At 37.4% G+C, this 18,137-nt stretch overlaps 1 protein-coding gene across 1 annotated transcript in view; it reads right to left on the reverse strand.

Annotated features, from left to right (window-relative positions):
* Positions 1-2,387, reverse strand: part of LOC6036356 (protein decapentaplegic) — a 57,607-nt gene extending 55,220 nt beyond the window's left edge. The window contains 1 exon segment of the mRNA XM_038254059.1: positions 616-2,387. Within this exon segment, the coding sequence (XP_038109987.1) occupies positions 616-677 (62 nt within the window). The 5' untranslated portion in view covers positions 678-2,387.
* Between the last annotated feature and the right edge of the window lie 15,750 nt (positions 2,388-18,137).

The following is an 18,137-nucleotide window of genomic DNA, read 5'->3' on the forward strand; positions in this document are numbered from 1 at the left end:
TACACTCAAACCCCGATGGTTTGACACCAACTGTTGTCAAACGAACGGGGTCACTTTTTAGTTTGACACCCCGTTTAAACGGAGTTCACACACATCACCAAACGTTTGTTTTGATAGTGTGCGTGAGCGCCGTGTAAAAAGTGGCAGTTTGTCACTTTTTAGTTTGATTTTGACCAACCAACGGGGTATAAACTATAAAAGTGTCAAACGAAAAAATGACCAACCACCGGGGGTTGAGTGTAGTGCATGGCTTTTCGAAGATGATCAGAGTCCAAAAATAGTAGTTTATGCTACAAGATGCAAAATGAAGATTTTGTCAGTATAAGTCGTAAATTTATCCAACGAGGCTCTGCTAAGAGTCAAAAAATATTACTGAAAAAGATGAACTTTTTGGCAAGCGTCATTTGTCCGATTTTAGCGCGACATACTTTATGGATGACGCCTTAGTTGTAATTTTAGTATTTGGATATGAATAATAAATTTAAGCTTCTGAAAGAACTCTGATTTGACCTAAGATTTTTTTTTAAATTTTCTTATCATCTCAGGTTGTCAAATATTTCGCAACTCGCTGAAATCTATAAAATCAAGCATTTTAAAAATCAACATTTTACTTACATTCTGCTGCCACCGAGAAACCCCATACGGCCAAGTCGCTGCTGCTCAACTCCAGTCACCATCACCACGCAACCACGTGGACGGCCTTGAGGTCTCTCACACTCACTGGGAGGAGGAGAAGGGTGGAGTGGTGAGGGACACTTCCAAAACGCCCACGTTTCTGTCACCGGGTCGGTCTCTGCCTCTCACTCTCTCTCTCCTCGATCGCTGGTTCAAGTTACACAACAGCAACTGACAGCAACAACTCCACGAACGTAACGGGCAACAACACTACCAACACGATCATCACCACCACCATCAACACCAATACACTGCTGCTGTTGCTGGCAACACTGCCTTCGCGAGATGATAATCAGTGGTGCGATTAAGGTGACACTGGTCAAGATACGAAAACGCTTACAAGTTGTCATTACCACGCGAAGGCGAACGCTAATCACGAGAAAATATTTATTATCTTTTTTGGACCTCACACTTTCAAGCTCTCTGTTTTGGGATTTCTGGGGACTGCCCGATTAAGATCTGGAACCGTTGCGTTGTTTTATCGTTAATTTTTTTTTTGCAAACTGTTCTTCTTTTTGTGTTTGCTTTACCCACTTGTACCGCTTTGTTTTATCTTTTTTCTCCTTTTGTTTTCTTCTTCAATGCTGCGTTTTGATTATCTCTTCGCTTCTTCTGTTTAATTTCTTTATAAATATGTTATGCACTCTTCTTGTTTTCATTCAATACTTTTTTTTCTCTTCTTTCTTCTGTTGCTTCTGTTGCGCTGTGCCGATGTTCTTCTTCTTCTTGTTTTCTTCTTTCTGGCTGGTATTTTGCTGCTGCTTATATTTTATTTTATTAAACATTCCACCGCCGTTGCGTTGTTGTTGTTGCACTGTTGTCGCGCAAAGTACGCTGCGCCAATCCACCTGTGTGTATGTGTCTTGTTGAGTGGAATTCTTCCCGAGACCCCTTGCCGGAATGCCTCGAGGGACCCCTCGATCGCGCGCACTCTCTCGTCACAGATATTGACAGAAAAGAAAGAGACACACCGTCACACATACACATACACATACACTCACTCACTCTTTCTCCGCGTGCTGAATTTGTAACAATTTTCCTTTCCCTCGCGTTTCGTTTTATTCACTTCGTTTTGTTTCTCTTCTTATGCTTTTCACATTTTTTTTCTTTCTCTCTTTTCCTCTTCGTATATTGATTATCTGTCACTCTCGTCGACTTAAACGTTGTTATCGCGATTTCAATTCGACTCTCGTTGATAACATATCTTGCTCCTTTGAGTTTCTTCTTTTTTTATTTATTTTTTTCCTGCCAGCACGCGTGCTTGTGTTTGTCACATTTCCTCTGACTTGGGGCGCTTGTTTCGCTCGAAGACAGGCTCTGTAGATTGGACAGCAGAAGCAAAAAAAAAACTGGTACCGTTTCCGGAGTTTTGTTTCTTCGATTGGAATCTGGCAGGTTGAGTACTGAAGCAAACGAGTGCTGTTGCTGCAAAAACTTGAACGCTGGATAGCCCACTTTCCGCGAGGAGTATCTTCCTCCAAGGGGGGAGAAATCCTTCACCGGGGGTCACCTTAGCCGCTAAGTATCTCACCAATACCAATCCCAATAAAAAAACACACAAAATTGCTGGAAGCTTCTAAAAAACCCAACCACAAACTCCACTTGCTCAAGACATGCTGATTCTTCTAAGCTCAAGCTTCAACTGGAAAAAATACGCTCGAAAAAATCTTCGACAGGCTCCAAGGAACTGCGCTAAACTGGAAGGCATAGCTGCCGTGTGACTACTAAATATTCACCACCGCCGTGGAGTGGATCAGAGTGGCTCCAACACCTGGCTGAACGGGGCGCGGACGCGGCTACTGACTTGACACACGAACGTCGTCGTCGTTCAGCGGCGTGGATTGTGGTTTGGCGGGATCTGCGCTGAACACGCGTCGCGAACTCAAGCGGAGACTACGGGGTGACCCTAGTGCAGATGATTTGCAGACACCAATCTTTTTTTTTAAACCAATCTTTTAATACATTTAAGTAAGACAAGGCTCAGTGGGTAAATATCTAAAAAAATGTTTTTTTTTTGATTAACACAATATGCCTATTTACAGTATGTAAAAAAAGTATTTACACCCCTTGGGCACTATGCACATTTTGTGATGAAACATGTAAACAATTTAATGTTGACATAAACCTAGTACTACGTTTTGTTCAGAAACTCATGCCGAACATTTTTGCTGCAAAAGCTCATGAAAGATGTTTTCTATAAAAAGTTATATAACAAATACTATTACAAAAATAAAAGGTGCAAAAAAGTTTGTACACCTTTCGAAAAATTAACATAAATAAAGTTATTTGTTGACAAATCACCATAAATCCAGTCTCCTAACTCCAAATAGGCATCCTTGACTGATTAAAATAATTTGGATTGAATATAAAGTTTACTATTACTTGTATAAAAGTTTATAAAACTCTGGAAATTCTAAATAAAACTTATCTAAACTTAATTTTGCAAACTTTCAATTTAACTAAATGTCAATATATTACCATAGAATTGCTAAATAAACATTCTGGAGTGGGTATAACACCGTTTTGGGGGTCTTTGTATCGCTAGAATAGATTTTCGTTGGAATTTCGTACCAACCCGGAATTACGTCGTCGGAAAATCCGCCGGCATTCGAACCGGTCCACAATTAACAAGTCAACCTATGTATCGGAAAGGGCATAAAATTTCCGATCTTTTGATACAGACATCTAGGTTTTCTATAAAACCCACGTTTTTTTATACAAACAAAAACGTTTTATTTTCGTTTTGAGCAATCTGCTAAAAATGTATGGAATTTCGTAATTTTTTGTTCTCGTGGATCAAACTTACTTTTGCCCAGGTATTTAAAAACGTGGGTTTTATAGAAAACCTAGTTGTATGGGTATTAAAAGATCAAATTTTATGCCCTTTCCGATGCCACATAGGTTTACTTGTGAATTGTGGACCGGTTCGGATGCCGGCGGATTTTCGACGACGTAATTCCGGGTTGGTACGAAATTCAACGAAAATCTATTCTAGCGATACAAAACCCCAAAACGGTGTTATACCCACTCAAAATGTTTATTTAGCAATTCTATGGTAATATATTGACATTTAGTTAAATTGAAAGTTTGCAAAATAAGTTTAGATAAGTTTTATATAGAATTTCCAGAGTTATATAAACATACTAAGTAATTAGTACATATTCAATCCAAATTATTTTTAATCAGTCAAGGATGCCTATTTGGAGTTGGGAGACTGGATTTATGGTGATTTGTCAACAAACTTTATTTATAATTGAAAGGTAAAACTTTGCACCTTTATTTTGTAATAGTATTATATAACTTTTTAAGAAATCTTTCATGAGCTGCAGCATGGGCATGTGATACTAGGTTTATGTCAACATTAAATTGTTTACATGTTTCATCACAAACATAATGCACATACTACGTTACGCCTAATTATGTCAAGAAAATCTCTCTGCTCCATTGCCAAATCATCAGAGTGTTTTTGCTGATATTTACCGAAAATGCTGTTAAGTTAGCATATTTTTCATCTAAACTAGCAGGTTATGAAAGTCAAATCCATCATCATAGTATTGCTGGTTTGCTTTTACAACTGACTGCCAACCAAATCAGAGAGTAGAACTGCAAAGTATTTTTTCCCTCCCCAAATTCAATCAAACTTCAAGCAAAACAATGTAAAAGGGCTGAAGTCAGAGTGTAAACAAAGAGTCTATTCTGCACACGTCAGTTGGTGTACAATTCAATTCAGTTTATTTCTTTAGTTTATCGACTAACAGTAGTTTTGTAAGTACAGTACAGAGTTTTGGGGGATCCTTTCAGCTGTGTATAAGGCATTTATCACAATGGATGCAAATAAAGTTGGTTGTAAAGGAAACAGAAAAAAACAGCTCGCAAAAAACCTGTCAATCAGTTGATGTTTACATTAGGAATAAGCAGGATAGACTCTTTGTTTACACTTCGGCTTCGGCCCTGTTACAATATTTTGCTAGACTTCAGGACAATGAACAGAATTAGGTTTTACGCCGTGACGTCATTTGACAGCTCGTGTACACTGCTTACATGGTCTTCGTCGGTTGACCACGGATTTCCCCGAACAAAATCGACGACCGCATTAAACTGTGCTAAGTCCATGTAAACAGTGCACTCCTTTCTAACCTCCAAATCGAGTCGGCGTAAAACCAAATGGTCAACCTAACAAAACGTGTTTGTTATTGTTTACAAAGCGTGCTCTTGTTTTGGTTTATTCAAGGTCAAACATTGAAACGCGTCACATTATGTTTTTGAAACAGCATTTTTTTGTTCTAATTTAATATTAGGCAGTCAGAAATAATGTTTGCTGGACCAGAGTCAATATGGGTAGCGGGACCTGTATTCCGTGCCTACAAACATATATAAGAGACACGTCATCTATAGCTGAGTGCCGATTCCTTTGTGGACCATCATTCAGTGAGGTACTCCTGGATTTTAGCTCCTGAAAAGTGCTTAAAAAGTGCAAAAATGCCTCAGGGCAAGAAAAAGAGGCGGTCCTCACCAGCAGGATCGGCAGATTTGAAGAAGCTAAAGAATGCCGAAGCGCTACCTGCAAAATCAGGCAGTTTGAGCAAGGACGCTCAAAAATTGTCTGGAAACCAATTCGCTACCCTCCCTGTGGACGTGAGCGAGAAGGAAGAATTTGAACGACGGGAAAAGTTGCCACCCATTTTTGTGAAAACATCGTCATTGGATTCGGTGCGAAAGTGGCTGACCGGGTTTATCAAATCTGGTGCTTTACGAGCTTCCATTCGCTTGTGTGCTGATGGACTCAAAATTCTGCTACCTACCAGAAAGGATTACAACTACGTTCGGGATTTCCTGAACAACACAAGGATTGAATACTACAGCCATGACGATCCAGGTAAACGCCCCATGAAACAGGTCCTTAGAGGCCTGTACGACATGGATGTGAGTGTGCTGAAAGAAGAGCTCAAAACTCTGAAGTTGAACGTGATCGAAGTCTTCAAGATGACGAGACACAACAAGGACATCAAGTATCGTGATCAACTGTACCTGGTTCATCTCGAGGGAGGATCGACAACGCCGTCTGAGCTGAAAGCAGTTCGGGCAATTTTCAACATCATCGTGACTTGGGAACGTTATCGTCCAGTGCACCGTGACGTGACGCAGTGTTCGAACTGCTTGCAGTTTGGACATGGTGGAAGGAACTGTTTTATCAAGAGTCGTTGTGCAACCTGCGGAGGTGAGCACAAAACTCAAGCTTGCGAAACAGTCAACGAGAACATCGAAGCGAAATGCTTCAATTGCGGCGGCGACCATTCTACCAAGAATCGGAGCTGCCCAAAACGTGCTGAGTTTGTAAAAATTCGGCAGCAAGCGACGACGAGGCACCAACCAAATCGTCGCACAACACCACCAGCATTCACGGACGTGGATTTTCCTGCTTTGGCGTCACCAGGAGCAGGATCTGTTCGAGTGGTTCCAAATCTGCAGCCATTGCCGTTGAATCAGCGGCAAAAAGTTGCAGAGAATACAACACCTCCTGGCTTCAGTCAGCAACCGAGGGAAAACCAACCAACATCAACGGGTGAAGGCAGTAGTGACCTGTTTTCACCACAAGAACTTCTGAACATTTTCATCGAGATGACAACAACTCTGCGTGGGTGCAAAACTCGCCAGGAACAAGTAAGAACTCTTGTTCATCTTAAAATACAGTTCGTAGTTTACTCGTTCTAGTGATTTTGAATATTTCAATGGATTTATTTTTTTAGTATTAGGTTAGGATTAGCTGTTAAAGTGATTTTTTTTTCTTTTTTACCCAAATGTATTCAATTCAATGCAATAATGTAAAACAATTTGAAGCAAATAAATAAATGTGATCAGTTAATAATAAAACGAAAAATACAACAAAGATGCAGAGCATTAGGCCATACCACTTAGCATGTAAAAGAAATGTAATTATTATAAAAATGTTCAATAAAGACATATTTAATTTCAAAAAAAAAAAAAAAAAAAATATAGCTGAGTGCCTTGAAATACGCTGAAATCACGAACTTTTTAGATTGACATCATGGGGGCGACATCTATATCTACAGGCAGTTCAACGGAAGCCATCATAAGCTTTCAATTACGGCAGCAGAACAAAAGAGAGCTGTCATTTACGGCACCAAAACAAAGCCAGGACAAAAGAACAGACAGCTGTTGAACAGTCATTACGGAACCAAAACAAAGCAACTGCGAACTGTAAAAGAGTACACAAATTTCAGGCATAAATTGGAAAGAAACTTATTATGTTTTTGACGTAAAATCTAACCGCATTTTATTTTTAAAAGGTAGTGCATGTTTTTAAGATGATTTATCTAAATTTATGTGCAAAATAAACTACTAAAGTTGGGATAATTAAGGACACCTGGCCGATGACCTCATTTAAAATTGTACCTTTATCACATAAAACGTTTAACTTCACTTCTGTGTAATTAGCTTTAACTAATTCAGTAATTCAGAATTTATGTTATAAAAAATATTAAAATATAGATAAAAAATATGGCTGATTTTAGCATACCCCTGTTTGACACCCTCTTTACACATTGCTACGGAGATAAGGTAAGGCGGGATTTCCCAGCTGTCAAAAAAGTTAGCACGAAACCCAGATTTTATATGAAGATTTTCAGAAATGTAATATTTTGACAATTTTCCGGGCAAATTTCACCGGATTTTTTTCTCTAGGGTTATTAAGCTTTAAAAAGAGCTTTTCAATCTGAACCGAAAAACGCATTTAGCTGAAGCTATTTTTTTGATAAAATATTTTTGTTTTAAAAGCGTATTTCGGTTCAGTTTGGCATGCTCAACAACCCTACAGAAAAAAATTCGGTGAAATTTTCCCGGAAAATGGTTAAATTTTAACTTTTCTGAAAATTTCCATATAAAATCCGGGTTTCCTGCTAACTAACTATGTTGAAAGCTGGAAACCCCGCTTTACCTTACTAATCTACATACCTTGACAAGCTACAAGCTCACGCACACTACCCAGCGTTTGCTTTGATAGTGTCTATGAGCGCCGTGTAGAAAGTGACAGTTCGTCAGTTTTTAGTTTTACTTTGTCAAACCAACAAACTAAAAAGAGTCAAACGAAAAAATGACCAACTATCGGGGGTTGAGTGTACTTGTAAAAAAAATAAGTACACCAATTGTAAAGATCCTTCAAAAGATGCGTCGACGATTGCCTCGGAATACTTGTCAAAATTGAGTGATCTTTCCAAGGATCTTTACTAAATATGAAACCTGGATTGGTTGGCATCTTCAACCATTGAAATGGTAACTATTTTTTTAAATGAATTTCTTAACGAATTTCTCAATGGATCCCTTAGGGATCGTGAGCTCTGATTGGTTGGGGAAAGAGACATCTACTTATGATAATTTATCTAATCGTCTGTTGCGTACAATCTTGCGACAACGACCATTTAGTACATTTCGAGAAAGCCGTTGATCAATGTTTGATGGTAAATATTTTCCAAATTTTTAATGATAGAGTCATACTTTTTGAAGCAATCCGTTTGTATACTGTCGCTAAACAATCGCTCTAAGTTTTACTAATTTGGTTACACCAGTTACAAGATATAGTAAATGATGTTAACAATTATCTGAAAAGCATGTCTCACAAGTGTGTTTTGAAAGTGAAAAGTTTACTACGTGTCACAAGTGTGATTGATTGCTTATCATTTGAACGAATTTGTCACCGGAATGGAGAATTCAAGTAAATTAGTATCATTACTTGTTTTGGTAAAAGTGAAAAATCAAACAATGTTCTCAAATAAATAAATAAATAAAATATACACGTTGTCAGTATCGTACTGATCCGTTGTGATAGATTAACAAAAATCCTCTGTAATTAGCAAGTTTTTTCAAAACTCCGTTAAATTTGCATATTATTTTTACACCAATACATCGAAAAGCTTCTTTGAAAACACACAATCACACACAGCTCACAAGTGGCTGTAGTCAAAGCTCGATGCCAGTTTGATGCGGTTGAGACCAGTCAAGTAGCGTTGCGTTGCGTTGAGTGTCCCCTCACAGTTTCCAGCCTGGCTGCCTGAACGTGTTGGTCTGCAGAACTCAAGCTCAATCTGCGACGATGACGACTACTCCGTCGCGGCTGACTAGTATTGGTTGGACGAGAAAGTGCTGCACACGTACACGCGCACACACACTTACAGACGGGGCGCAGACTTAGGTTACATGACGCTTAATTTTATAATTTGCATCTCCCCGTCGGCGGCATAAAGGTACATGCGACTCAGATATTGCAGGTATTCCCACAGGTGGCTCGACTTGGTCAACTACTGGCAACTGACGGTGTTGTAGGATTCCTAAACAAAATAATAAAAATTGCGCCTTTCTCAGCCTCAAAATGCGCAGTACGACGCGACGCATTTCGCGAGTTCTGCGGCCACCACCCGCATCCCCAAAAGGGTGGGAGGAGGAGGATCATCTGCGTTCTGGGGCAGCGCATCAAGAAGGTGAGATGATGATGACATTCCCTCAGACTCTCTCAGACTGACGCAGATTGCATTCGAATAGACTCATTTGCACCTTGGGAGTCGTGGTTTTTCAACGACAAAAGTGTTGTTGTCTCGAGTAGGGCTTGTTTATCGCGGTTCAAACAGGTTCAGGACATATACGATTTCAGCAGGGACATATTTTGTCGCTGAATCATTATAACTACTGGTAAATTGTACTCAACTTCAATCAGAAGTCATCTAATGGAAACATTTATCCGTAGAGTTGGTACAAACAATTTGAAGGCAGGCATTTTTTTTTTAAATTTCACCCCACACCAAATTTTAAGCAACATTCCACAGCGGCCACCATCAGCTGATGGGTGTGAATTCGGTTGACCTGAAATCGTCGAAATGCCATCCTACCGGGCCCCGACGACACAAGGAAATCCCCACACGTCGATCGATCAAACCTCAGCTCTCAAACGTGACATCATCCGTGGACGTCGAACATCGTCGAGTGAAATGTAACTCCTAGCTGGAATCCAACGGCCCGGCCAGAAGCCCGTTTGTGGCCCGGGGAGCTGAGAATAATTCCGCGTCGTCAACAACGTTCAGCAACAAAACGGCAATCCAGCAGCAGCAGCAGCAGCAGTGAAACAAAACTCGAATTAAAATAAGGCGAAAAACCTGTTCAACCTCTTTCGAGGAGCGCGCTCGCGAGGTTCGTCGCTTCGTTCGCCTCAAGTCCCATCGAACGACGCGGTCGGTGAGCGTGTGCTTTCAAGATTTGCATTCAAATCTCTCGGTTAAAAAGTTCACCCCTTCGAGCTAATGTGCTAGTTGATCAAACGAACTGGATTTGCTCTGGTGACATGAAGCGTACATTTCAAGCCAGAATTTGATTATAATAAAGCAGTCACATCATGTTATTTGCCATGACATTTTTTCAAGCTGAATCATTCAATAAAACTAGGTTTAATTTTGTTTTCATCATTGCAATCATTTTTTCTTCACTTGACCTTTGTACGAATAAAGCAAACAAATTACAGGTCATGGTTCAACATTAAATTTCAAAAGATGTAAAATGCATCGTACACCAGAACAGTTATCACAATGACAAGTTTACAAAAATGTAAGTTTTGTCGAAAAAAAAAACATATTTTTTCAACAAATCCATGGTAAAACTACCTACTTTTCCTGTCATTCTCGCACGCTGAAACAACCTACTTTTTTCTACCAAAAATAACAGAATCGAATAATAGAAACACTTTTCAAAACAAATGCTGAAAAGTTGATCTTTTCAGTTAAAAAGTAATTTTAAAGTAATTCTTTTCAACATTGCTTTGCTTTAAACTGATTGACTAAATACTGATTGAATAATTACATGAACATTTGGAATATATTTCCATCCAGAAAGTGGTTTTTTTTCAGAATTGCAAGAAAAAGTATGTTTGAAACTTGTTTGCAATTAGTAATGTCCAAACAATTCAAAATATTGTATATCTAGTTCAATCATGGTAAAAATTGTTATCAAGGCAGGAAAATGAATTTAAACTTGTTTTCAGCTGGTTATACGTGTATCTCCATTGAAATGTTTATTGATTTATAAATTGAGGGAGGGAGAGGACGAGGGGTTTGTGAAGAAAAAAAACTTTGAAAGATATTTGCAAAGATGATGCGCCCGAATGTGCGACAAAAGGTAGAAAGACATAAGGTCGAATGGACATAAGGTCGAATGAACAAAACGTCGAAAGGACAAAAGGTCAAATGTGAAAAAAATGAGACTAATATAAATAATTATAAACATGTAAAACATTCTTGAAAAACATATTTTCTAACAAATAGATTCGATTTTTTCTGAGAGTTTATCTATCCTTTTAGTATTGATCTTTTTTCAAATAGACAGAATAAATTCCAAACCATTTTTGAGAAGTCTGCCATTCCCTAAAAATGTATAAGTTCTTGTAATTGTGATTTATCCAATTATTTCAACCATGACAAGTTCTTTGAAAAAAAATGCGACTGCTAAAAAAATATTCCAAAAACAACCTTTTTGCAATTCCGTCGTGAAATTACTTACTTTTCCTGTCATTCTTGAACGACGAAATAGCCTACTTTTCTGTACCAAAAATAACAGAATCGAATAGCAACACTTTTCAAAATAAATGCTGAAAAGTTCTACTTTTCAGCACTCAAATGGGTGCTGAAAAGTTGAACTTTTCAGCACTTGTTTCGAAAAGTAACACTTTTCAGCATTTTTTTGATTTAAATGATTTATGTACGACTCGTGCTGAAAAAAACCTCTTTTTGCCACTTGTTGCATAAACTACTATTTCTTGATCGTCATAATATTTTTGTGAGTTTTTCCATTCTTTCAAACATGAGCAGTTGTTTGAAAAAAAAAGTTTGACTTCTACATAATTTTAAGTTTATTTTTAATAAGCAACATTTTCATAACATTATATTATTGTAAGTTTTTTGTTCTACCAAACATGAGCACCTCTTTGAAAAAAAAGTTCAACTTCTTAATTTTTTTGGAAGTTTATTTAAAAAAAAACATATTCTTGATTGACATAATGTTTTTGTAATTTTTTACATTCTTTCAAACATGAGCTGCTGCAGTTATTTAAAAAAAAATGTCGACCTTAATAATATTAAGAAACCTTTTCATGACTGTCGTAATATTTTTGTGAATTTGTCCATTCTTTCAGATATGAACAGTCCCGCCTGGAGCCCGGTGATTTTTTTCGCTTCGTGGATCAGTTGGATACCAACAGTCGTCGTTTCTTTCGAATGTCGTCCCTAAAGTATATTTTTAAAGATGACTCTCCCTCCCCCTCCCTTTTATGAAAAAAGGCTCCAACAAACCGGGTGCAATTTTTTATTCAGAAGACCTCTAAATTTTCATGAATAAAGGAGTGAAATTAATGAAAACCGTTCAAAACACCTTTTAATCAGCCGTGCCAGATGTACAGATAAATCTGTATTTTACAGATTTTTCTATCTCAAAAATCACAAAAATCTGCAATTACAGATTTTTTTAAAATCATTATATTTAAAAATTTCGACAATTTAGTAATTGAACTATGCTTTAATATAATTTAAAAGCTTAAATCTGCTGTTAACAAATTAAAAATGTTTTCTATAGTTTCGAGTTCGACATGGTACAGATAAAAAATTTAATACAGATTTATTTTTAATCTCTCTTTTTTTATCTCCCATAAAATAATCTGACATCGTTGAACTTTTCATAGCTGCTTTTCAATATTTATGCGTTTAGGCTCACATTAAATTTTTTTTAATTCGACCTTTTGTCCTTTCGACGATTTGTCCATTCGACCTTTTGGCATTTGACCTTTTATCCATTCAACTTTATGTCATTCGACCTTTTGTCATACATTCAATGCGCCCATTTTTGCACTGAAAAAAAAAAAATAAATTTTTGCAATTTGTTTTTTTTATGATTTAAGGGCATCTAAATCTGTTTTAAAAGTCTCACGAGTATTGGCCAAACTTTGATCATTGAATATCATTGAATCTTATCGATTTTGCACTGAAATGCATCGTAGGAATTTTCCACGCAAAAAAAAGAGGAATCAATTTGCCACCTGCGCGAAAGCTTTCGTGGCCGACATTTCCGACGGCGGCGAGGTCCCTCAGTTTTTTTTATTGGTGACAAAAATTTAAATATTTGGCCAAATCTCCCGAGTGCACTCTCCAGTCCGATAATTCGCTGTCGGACGACGCGCCGCTTCTCCGCTCAGTCGGTGAGTCTAGGCTGGGCTGCTCAGGCTCTGTGCTCATCGATCGATCGCTTCATTCCGCACACACAAAGCACAAAGTTGGAAAACTGGTCAAACCTCTTCAACAGATGTACAACATTTATGGGAATCTGAAAATTAATATATTTTTGCATAATTTAACGATCAAAGCAATAAAATATATGTAAATTGCTCAAATATCATCGCCCGAGAGATCGTCCGAGGCGACCACGACGACAAAAAGCAGCGACTGAACGGCTGGCTTCGACGACGACTCCTCTTCGAAGAAGGAGGACAACTTGGCTGCTTGACTCAACCAACTCGACGACGACGATCTTCGGTTTGCGCTAGAGAAGAGGCTTGTTGTTGCCTGACTGACTGACTTGGCCAGGCTCCCTTCCGCGACCCTCCGCTTCTCCCCTCCCTTACACCAGTTGGCCACTTTGAGACAACAAGTTTTACTTCTTCGTCAACTGCTGCTGCTGATGCTGCCGAGCCGATGTTCTTCATCTTAACTCTCTGCCAGCAACATCTCCGCGTGGTTCTTCTTGGGGCTTTTCGCGAAATTAATGGCTCAAAGAGTCAACCTGTCTATATGGGTTCTACCCCCTCTTGCTTCTGCCCCCTTTGGCCGTGGAACGCTGCTGAGGCTTTCAGCGGTTCCACACGACAAAGAAGCTGAAGTTGCTGTTGCTGCCACGACAACTGCGAGAGTTGCAAAATGATGACAGTCAAAAGGCTAATTGGGTGATGTCGTTCGTGTTTATGGAAATTGAGGAGACAGAGAACGGGAGGGGGGAAGGTTTGGAACACAAGGCATTTGTTACCCCCTGACGTAGGTTTCAGAATTTTGAAATTAATTTGTGATTTGCGAGGCAGGGGAAATTTTGTGGAACGACATTTGTGGGAACGAAAGAAATACACTCGTTTTAGCATCACTCGGTGTATTATTCAGTTTTCACCAAAGGGGTTAAAATGTATTCTTTGAAATATATTCATCGAAAATTTCAATCATCGAATACCTCGATTCAGGTCAAGGAGGAGGTAAATAAATAAATAAACCTAATTTGAAATTCAAGCCTGATTTTCAATGTTAAAAAAAGTATAACAAATGTTATACATACGGGTTATTTCCTCTGTCAACTCAAACGAAATCGGAAAAAATTGCCCGACCCCTCTTCGATTTGTGTCAAACTTTGTCCTAAGGGTTAATTTCTGTTTCTGATTACAAGATGCATTTTTCGATGTATCGTGGCGAACCCCATGCACAACCCCATGAAATTTTAAACATTCGAAAAAAGACGTGTTTTAAGTAATTTGCCACCTAAAATGGCGATAATTGAAAATTTGGTGTCGAATGGATTGGGCCGGTCTGCCCGGTCTTCATCGAAAAAATAACAGAAACAAAAACCAATTTATTGCAGATTCAAATTTAATCTAATCTTACACAAATGCAGCCAGTCCGATGAAAGCATGCTGGAAAATCTTGGTATTAGATTACACCCCAAGCACTTTTCTTGTCAATACTAATGATTGCCGTACAGCCAAGAAAACCCTAAAATATTATACAAAAATAAGCGGCCAGCCCAACTGTGTTGTGTTGACTGCAGAGTGGATTTTATGAACGGCTCCCATCACTCAGAATCTACAGGAAAGGAAGGATGCGTGATCAAACTGTAAGACAATAATTTTGAATCGTTTGTTATTTAATGCAAGAAATAAAAACAACACTGATGAACCGTTCTTTTTGGCGTCGCGTTTTTCATTCATTCAAAAAATGCTTCTGTCATTGTTTCGTAGCATGCGTTGACCGTTAAAACCGAGATTTCGAAAGATTCCGGCGTCGCCGGATGTTTCTGCTTTGCGCAAGCTCAGGGTTGAACGGATGAACATGAACCCTCAGAGAAAAATGTTCCTTGGACCACCCCCGACACGGCTACCTATTGTTAGTGTGGACTATAGTTTGTCGCTTAGACTGTAGGAACGTTTGAAGTTAAAGCACGCGTTTTCCATAGTAATTCCATGTAAACTTTAACCCCCGAGCGACAAGCGACAAGTTTTCAACCAAATGAGCTCAAATTTGATATGAGAGTCCCTATGGGTACCCTCTACAAGATGGATTTTATTTCAGCCGGATCCGAGCACTTTCGAAAAAATTGACCCACCCTAGTGGACATACCGTATCAAACGCTCCGGAAATCCGAATTATTACAGTTTCTAAAAGTAAATTAAGTTTACCACAAATCGACACGTTCCAAAAAAATTACAGTTTTAGAGTTTTTCAGGCCGTTGCAAATATTTTTCGAAGTTTATGTCGCTCGACTCGGACCAAAGTCGAGGAGGGAGGGGGTGTACATTGAAATTTCATAAAAAGGCAAAACATTTTTAAACAAGCCCAAACATGCTAAATATGATTATCAATGCAGAAAAATACATTTTAGATTGTTTTCAGTTGATCAGACTTCTACTTTCATGGAAATTTTTAAGTTTTTTGGAAAAATATTGTTTTGCCCCCTGATTTTTCTGAACAACTTTAAAGGAGAGGGCGACATGAACTTTGAAAATATTTGCAACGGCCTTATTTGAAAAATTCCAATACACAAATTAAACGCACAAGGTCATATGTTTTCGCAAAAATTGCAACGAAAAATGGCAGAGTTTTGAAAACTATTTTCGATGCTTTTTTTTTAAAATGAAAAACACATTTTCCGCAATTTTGAGTGTGTCATCAAATCGGGCGTTCAATCAAATCTTTTTTTAAAATATTTGTTGAAATAATTTTTAATTTATTAACTGGTTAATACTTTCTACAAGTTTGAAGAATAATAATTTGATTTTTAAGAGATAATTATAATTTTGTCACTTTATTTTTGAAGAAAATTTTGAAGAGTGGATGCAAAAACTTGATAATATAAAACTGGCCTAAATATAAATACAGTCAGCTTCGTTTTCTACGGTTTCGTAAGTCGATTTTTCTTAGATTTTTTTATTTGGATAAAACATGTGTCCATGCATTCCCTATGTCAAAAGAAGTAATTTGCATAATTAGTTTTTACAAACAAATCTCCATACAATTTTGGAGGCTGGCAATACAAAATGAGTATGAGCAATTCCAGCTCAAATCAGGAATTTTTCTGATACTTTTGTACCCGACCCTCTCCGATTTCAATGAAACTTTGTAGACATGTTATCCTAGGCCTATATAAGCCATTTTTGTGCATATGGAGCGAATAGTACTCGAGAATAACATTTGAGAAGGTATTACTGTATCTCGAAGCCGTTGCGTCGTATCAAAAAGTGGTCAAAGACAAACTTGTAGGAAATTGGACGGTCTTTCTGAAAAAATACACTGAAACAAAAATACGCGCTATATCTAAGAGATTTTTTGATTTTTAAGTCTAAAACTTAAATTTGAAGGTGATGTCACAATTGTTTTCGTTCAAAATTTTTGAGGAAATAGCCTAAAATGTTACTAAAAGACTGACGAACAGGATGGTATATACAAAAAGCATCTGTACTGTTTTTTGAAAAGTGGTCTAAACGTCAAAATTTTAAAAAACCAGTAGTGGGAATCGATTCTCCTGACAATTTTACATAAAAGTTTTCGTATTGACCATTGTCCTATGTCCAATCCTTGGGAAGATACAGCGGTTTTAAAATAAAAATGTTGAAAAAACGGGATTTTTGGTGGTTTTTGACAATTTCTATATGACAGACTTGGTTTTTCAGTCTCGTAAATATTTTTAACGGAAAGCTCGTCCAATTTCCCATAAGTTTGCCTTTGACAGCATTTCCATTGGATGTAAGGGCTTACAGATATAAGCTTAATTACATTGCTTATAACTGAAAATAGAATATTTTTTTCAGTGTGGTAGAAACCAGGATAGTAAATTTGTTTACGTAAATATAAAAACGATATAAAGCTGTCAAAGGTAAACTTATGGGAAATTGGACGAGCTTTTCGGTAAAAATATTTACGAGACTGAAAAACTGTCAAGTCATATGCCAAAACCACCAAAAATCACGTTTCAACATTTTATTAAAACCGCTGTATCTTCCCAAGGATTGACATAGGACAATTGTCAATATGGAGACTTTTATGTAAAATTATGAAATCGATTTCCACTACCGGTTTTAAAAATTTTGACATTTAGACCTTTTTCAAAAAACAGTTTTATTAAATGATTTTGTATGATTACGTCGTTATTAGATTTAGCACCCACAAACTTCAAAATTGAAAAATGACATAAAAGTGGCGTGTATTTTTGTTTCAGTGTATTTTTATCAGAAAGCCCGTCCAATTTCCTACAAGTTTGTCTTTGACCATTTTTTGATACGATGCAACGGCTTCGAGGTACAGTAATTTTTAAATTGCAAAATACTAAAATATTTAAATACCTTACGCCCTTCTCAAATGTTATTCTCGAGTACTATTGGCTCCATATGCACAAAAATGGCTTATATAGGCCTAGGATAACATGTCTACAAAGTTTCATTGAAATCGGAGAGGGTCGGGTACAAAAGTACCAGAAAAAAATCCTGATTTGAGCTGGAATTGCTCGTATGCTAATGCATGAAATTCTTTATCCTGAGAATATTTTTTTTAAATCTTGAGAAGAAAGTAAGTGTCATCGACAAAGTTGTACGTTTTGATAATGACTCTCGGAAATATGTTTTTTAGCTTTTGTCATTTTTTATATGTTTTGAGGTTATTAAAAAGACATCGTCCGAGTCAAAAAAAAAACATTTTTAGGATATTATTTCTAGATCATGTTTTATTTGGAAAATATCAAAACCTGGATTTAAAAATTATTAAATAGTAGTTTATGCAACAAGTTGCAAAAAGAGGATTTTTTCAGCACGATTTGTACATTTATCCAACGAGATTTACCAAGTTGGATATATACGACGAGTGCTGAAAAAATCAAGTTTTGCAACGAGTTGCTTACAACATTTTTTGCAATTCCGAAAAACGTTTATTTAATGGAATTTTATGTCAAACATTCATGTGTTTCGTAAATTCATCGTTCAAAACAAACCAATATTGAAAAATGTTACTTTTCGATACTAGTGCTGAAAAGTTCAACTTTTCAGCACCCATTTCAGTGCTGAAAAGTTCTACTTGGTGAACCTCGTTGGATAAATGTACGACTCGTGCTGAAAAAATTCTCTTTTCGCAACTTGTTGCATAAACTACTATTTTTAAACAAAATTGATTTCTTTTCCT

Source organism: Culex quinquefasciatus, chromosome 2, assembly GCF_015732765.1.
Source record: "Culex quinquefasciatus strain JHB chromosome 2, VPISU_Cqui_1.0_pri_paternal, whole genome shotgun sequence".
In the NCBI taxonomy this organism is placed as follows: Eukaryota; Metazoa; Arthropoda; class Insecta; order Diptera; family Culicidae; genus Culex; species Culex quinquefasciatus.